The 6,000-nt window shown below is 44.2% G+C and overlaps 1 protein-coding gene across 6 annotated transcripts in view; it reads right to left on the bottom strand.

Annotated features, from left to right (window-relative positions):
* Window positions 1-1,059: 1,059 nt before the first annotated feature.
* The window catches only part of SH3KBP1 (SH3 domain containing kinase binding protein 1), a 342,961-nt gene continuing 338,020 nt past the window's right edge, over window positions 1,060-6,000 (bottom strand). For all 6 annotated transcript variants that reach the window (XM_084869578.1, XM_084869576.1, XM_084869580.1 and 3 more), the window contains 3 exons: window positions 4,721-4,992; window positions 3,041-3,104; window positions 1,060-2,081 (listed from right to left, as the gene is read on the bottom strand). In XM_084869578.1, the coding sequence (XP_084725704.1) occupies window positions 2,040-2,081; window positions 3,041-3,104; window positions 4,721-4,992 (378 nt within the window). In that variant the 3' untranslated portion in view covers window positions 1,060-2,039. The remainder of the gene's footprint in view (window positions 2,082-3,040; window positions 3,105-4,720; window positions 4,993-6,000) is intronic.

Here is a 6,000-nt window from a genome sequence, read left to right as displayed (position 1 = left end):
TGGCCTCTGTGAGGGGAAGATGACAGCCCTCTACATTCCAGGTTCCCAGTGCCCCATGAGGACACTCCAATTTCTCAAAGTAATTATTAACAATCCTACTCTGTGTACACATCATATAAAACTACATCATTAGTGAGGTTCATGATGAGTACATGAGAAATCCAAACACCACAGAATCCAAGCCTCATTCTACTATTAGGTGGTAGGAAATCTCTGAAGGCTCCAAGTTTAACACAAATGCTTAGAAAAGTCAAGGGGTACAGGAATGTTTTACGCTGCTCTTGGAAACTTGGCACTCCTGGTCCCAAGCACATTGAGAGCAAGGCTGCTGAAAATGCACGGGAATGAAGGATTGGAGGTTTCTTTGCTTACACATTTATCTTCCCTTAACTCATTTCCTTAACCCTGGCAGACCAGGTGTCCAGACTCTGTAAATACTCTGGAGGAAGTAGCAGCCTCAAGCAGCAAGGATGAGATGTAGGCAAGAGGAAGGCGGGGAAAGAGAGAAAGGAAGATACTTTTATTTGTAATACTTAAGATGATAAATAACATGTGGTGATAACACTTCTTCAGTGTTATCAATTCTCATTCATTCTGGTTGTGAAGATCTATTAATGTTTAATACTTTTACTCTAAAACTCAGGAAATAGACAAAGCAGCTTTTTAGAAACACAAAAAACATCATCAGGTACCATTATAAGGGACCACCACCCCCAACCCCCAAACAATTTTGCAACACAATATGTCCCCTTATTTTCAGCTAAGGATTAGAAAGCAGTCACACAGACTAAGGCGGAACTGTTCATTTGTTACAAAGATAAAGCAGACAAGCAAACACGTTTCCTTGGGAGGGAAAAAGCAATTCAAAAAAATGCCGGAAAGAACCAGTGGCTACACTTTAACAAGAGCCCCCACCTCCCATTCCCTTGCACCTAAGGAAAGATTACAAGAGATGGAGTCATATGACATGTGAGTACAGCTGAAACAATAACACACACAGATAACCCAGTGCAGGAAATAATACAACTTCCCTCCCTCGTTTTTTTTTATTTATTTGCATTTTACTTTTATTTATTTTTGCTTTAATAATGCATATTCTTTTTCACGCAAAAGGTGCAAAGGACAGGAGGCAAGGGTTTAACTTAGCTGATGAAAAATCAAGCAGGGGTGACATTTCTAGTTTCGTGAACAACCTAAAACTAGAACTTAAAAACTGCAGCTGGTACCACAGAGCACGCCCAGCTTCAAGCTGTCTCCTCTTAGGACCTTTGGCTAGGGGAGAGAAGCTTTGAAGACAGGAGCCTCCAGTGGACTTTGATGAGTGGCTAAAAATTTTTTTTGTTTTAAATCATGGTAGCTGCATCACAAAAGTTCCAATCAAGAGGGTGGTAAAAAGAAGGCACAGATCATTGCAAATACCAGATTTTCTCTTTATCTTTTTGTAAATATACCATCACGTATAAGCTAAAATCGATCTCAGGGTGGTGGGGTTTGCTGGCAGGAGAAGGGACGGTTGGACCTAAAATTGCATATGTAATAGACTCCTAGAGGGGACACAAAGCAAGGCAGCTTTCTGCCTGCAGCAAAAGAAAGGGATGCTTGCTCCGGACTATGTGTAATACAAATACTGGGGGAATCTGTGACAAAACACGATTTAAAAAAATCATAAAATTATAAAGCTTGTAAACGAATAATCTGAAATTACATTTTCTTAATGGAAAATATCATCAAAATAGTACTACTATGGACTAAACTGCCTGAGTTTTCGTTTCGCATGAGATCTCATAGTAAAAAAAGCCTTTAGCACAATTTGCTCTGTTTAAGTCACAACCAGTGCCAGACCCAGGACTATACCGTGGGGAAGAGTCTCCTCTTGGATGGAATTTGTGTTGTGCTATCAAGATTTTTGTGCTAATCTTTCAAACTGGGACATATTGAGGCAAATCTTTAATCTTTTGGCACAAGGTTATTTTGGCTGGGGTGGAAAAGTTGAGTCTTGGACTCAGTATGAATAACGCGACATTTCATTGATCAAGTATTCATTTTGATTGAAGAGCTTTCTTTATGTCATTAACTTCCATCTATAAAAGACAAAGAAGAGCCAACAAAATCATAGTGAATCGGCTGGTTTGAAAGAAGCTGAAAGATAATCAACCTGGTTGATTGAAAGAAAATACTCAACCTGACAAGCTTAAGGGCAAAATGGGTAAAATGACATCTGAATGAAGAGTTGATAGAAATGTATAAACCTAAAGAACAGGCATGCAGATGGGATGTGCTAGGAAATAGTGGATGTTTTAATTCTCAGGCTACCAGCATCCAAAATTTGTCAAAAGTAACAAGTGCTCTAGTTTCCTGGCCAGAGGGTGGGGCAGGCTGTCCTGACCTGGGGGACCACCTGGCAGTGCTGAAAGGTAGCAGTGGTTGGGCCCATGGTGGTATCTGTCACCATTTCCAAAGTGATGACAAGGTACCTATCTTTCTTTAAGCAGCATGGGTCCTAACCACCACCAAGGGCACCAACTGGATGAAAGCTGAAAGTCTTCCTTTGGCCATTTGGTAACGGCTAAGTTGGATCTGAGGGGTACAAGGCTCTGACACTGGTGGTACTGACATAACCATCAGGGAGAAGTAAAAAGATACAGAGCAAGTGCCCAGTGTGGGCAACTGTGGTCCTTGGAATCCCAACGACCACATAACAGAAGCCAACTGCCATGGGGTCTCCCCCATGCCATGCCCTCTGGCCATGACTACAATGAGGCCTCTGGAAACCAGGGGAAACTATTCACAGAGGACAGGTTTCTGGTAAATTCCAAGTGAGAAACCCAATTGGGGGCACAATTACTAATGTCTTCCTTCCCCAAACTTCCCGGATCCCACTGAAGGATGCAAAGTGAGTCTATAAAATTCTAAGAAAATGGCCACAGGAAGTGTGCCTAAATCTGCAGAGAAGTAACAATCATTTGTTTTCAAAATAAAGCCTGATGCCGCCTCTCCCCCCAACTGAGCCTCTTGTGAGGCAGGACCCCAAAGGACCCACCTGCAGTCGAAGCCGGATTTTCTTCTCTTCATCCAACTCTGACAGTAACTGCTTAATCTCTCGTCTGAAAAGCAAACAATGGAATTAAACAAAAGTCCAGACTTTCCCAATAAAAGATAAGAAGCCTCTTATCATTCCAAAATCCATCTGACTCTTTTATGAAGACAATGTGGACAGAACATTGTTTTCTTTGCATTGTTATTGCTTAAAATTTGTCAGAGACAGAAAGAGTTGCCATTATTTCTGGGCTCCCAAAAATAGGTAGCCATCAAATAGTATGTCTTACATGATCTTTAAGATCCTTCAGTTGAAGCTTCTCCTAAAAGAAGATGGGGAAACTGAGGCCTAGAGAGGTGGCCAACTTGTTCAGTGACTAGGCTCCAGGTATTCATATTCTATTGTCTTTCCTCTCTCCCATCTTGACTGGAAACTATCCCTTCATTATAGATTACTGGTTTTCAAATGTACTTACATAATCAGTTTAATTGTAGATATTTGTTACCATTCCATACCTTCTGACTTCTAACCCTTTGGCCATTTTTGTCGCTGCATATGGCACAGTGTAATATTTATGTGTGTTAGCTATTTTCGCTTACAGATCTTTCTCCCCATCAAAGGGCTCCTTGAAGATGAAAGGTAGGGAGAGAGCATTGTGGGGGCATGCATGGAGGGAGCCCCGGAGTCTCATGGGGAGAACAACTTGCTCAGTACAAAGTCTTGGGTTTAAAGATTCCCTATGTCTTTTTATACATGACAGCTCCTAAATGCAAACTAATCTTATAATGGGCAGCTAACTGAAATAACTGAAATCTTTCTGATGCTAGAAGAAAAGCTGGCTGTTGGGCTGATTAAGAAGTGGTATAGCCTGGCCTGAATGTTTCAGTGGTTGGTGTTGACCTATGAACCAGGAGGGCATGGTTTGGTTCCATTCCTGGTCAGGTTACAAGCCTGGGTTGTGGGCTTGATTCCCAGTAGGGGGCAACCTGGAGGCAGCAGATCAATCATTCTCTTTCATCATTGGTGTTTATAACTCTCTCTCTTTTTCTCTTCCTCTCTAAAATCAATACAATATTGTTTTAAAAAGCTGGTACATGTGCATACTGTATTTTATTGGGATTTTACGATCTTTCCTTCTTTCCTTGCCCTGGCCAGGTGGCTCAGTTGGTTGGAGTGTTATCCCATATACCAAAAGGTTTGGGGTTTGATTCCTGATCAGTGTACAAATCCAGGTTGTGGGCTAGATCCCCAGTCAGGGCACATATGGGAGGCAACTGATTGGTGTTTCCTTCTCACATTGATGTTTCTCTCTCTCCCTTACTATCTTTCTCTTTCTCTCTCTCTCTCAAAAAAAAAATTCAATAAAAACATACTTGGGTGAGAATTAAAAAAAAGATTTTTCCTTTCAGCAGCTGAAAGGAATATATGTGAGGCCTTGAAACTGCCCCCTCCCCATAAACCCCTCAGCCAACTGATACCCTTCCTACATGCAGCAGGTCCAGTTACTCATGGTGCTGAGCTCTGTGAAGTCTCTTGAGTTCACATCCACTGCCACCTCCTGCTGCCATCACAGGGAGGCTGGCCCACCCTCCAGGGCAGGCTGGGACGCAGGCTTGAAGACTAGGCCCTGGCCCAGCAGAGAGTGATCCAGAGGGAGAAGAAGAAGGGGCCCCAGACACTCACTTCTGCTGGTCCTTCATGGTCTCGATGATGCTCCTCAGTTCTCGGACCTGTGTCCTTAGCTCCTCCACGGCCGCTTGGCCGATGGCCACAGGCTCCATCTTTGGTTTTCCTTCCGTGCCAAACAGAGATGGGGAGTTGGCTCTGTGTCCGGCTGTTCCCAAAGAGGACGACAAGGGGGTGGGTACCACCGAGGACAGAGTAGCTGATCCGCCACCACCAACTGCAGCCATGGTCCCTGGCTTGGGTGGCAGGGGTGCTTTGTTGTCAGACACCTGTGACAAGGAAGGGCAGAGAGGCTTCAGACTAGGGATTCATGTTTAGCAGAACCCTATCTACATCATCACCCATGCCTCCCCTCATATCCTCCTCATTCATTATTTCATATACAAGCCCCAAGGGCCTACTTGGTATAGGCATTCCCCATAGAAGTGCCTTTTCTTGTATGTTTTACATTGGATCACCTTCTGGCCAGGCAGTTCCCATTTGTTTAATGTACATGTCCAGAGTCCCATCTCCTTGCTAGGCTCCGAAAACTGAGTGAGCAAAACATTTTCCTGGCCCTCAAAGAGCTCAGAACTCAGTGTAGACAGACAGACCAACCAACACTCTGCAGATGAGAGGGAAGTGTGCACATGGGAGCTGCAGAAGCATATGTCTAGTGGGCAGAGCCAACAACTGAAAGAGTGAATTGGGCCAGAGAAACTGTCAGAGGAAGAGAATACCATGGGGGTGAACAGCACGGACGTAGAAAAGAAGAAGCCCGATGATGGAAGCTGGGTACTTCCCAAATTGAAGAGGTGGGAAGAAAAGGTTAAGCCCTTGAGACTAGGACAGAGTAGTGAGAGGGGATAAAGCCAGACCAGAAGAGGAGCCTGGGTTATGGAAGTCCCCTGTAAGAGTTTCCAGTAGGAAGAAAATGGTTGGATAAGTGGGTCAAGTGTGCTAAGAGGAAAACCGGGGGAGCCCACTTGATGGAGGAAGGGAGACTGAAACCTGTTCAAGGTGGTCAGTGCCTGACACAGGTGAGGGGTGTGGCTTGCAAGTTTAGAACACTTTCTAAAAACTTGGTAGAGGAAGGAAAATGGACAAAGACAGTGTCTAAGGAGAAGCCGTAGGAGGGGACAGGGTCAAGGAATGGTTCTGTTCGCTCTCAAAGATGAGGGAGACCCTGAGTTGGTTGATATGCTGAGGGAGAGAGTCCAAGAGGACCAGGCTGGAGACAGAGGAGATAGGTGGAGGCTGGATGGAGAAGTATTCTGAGGAGACCAGGGGGTGGGAGG

The sequence above is a fragment of the Pipistrellus hanaki genome (genome assembly GCF_964339955.1).
Source record: "Pipistrellus hanaki genome assembly, chromosome: X".
NCBI lineage: Eukaryota > Metazoa > Chordata > Mammalia > Chiroptera > Vespertilionidae > Pipistrellus > Pipistrellus hanaki.
Note: the sequence above shows the minus strand (reverse complement) of the source record. Positions and strands in the feature narration are given on the sequence as shown.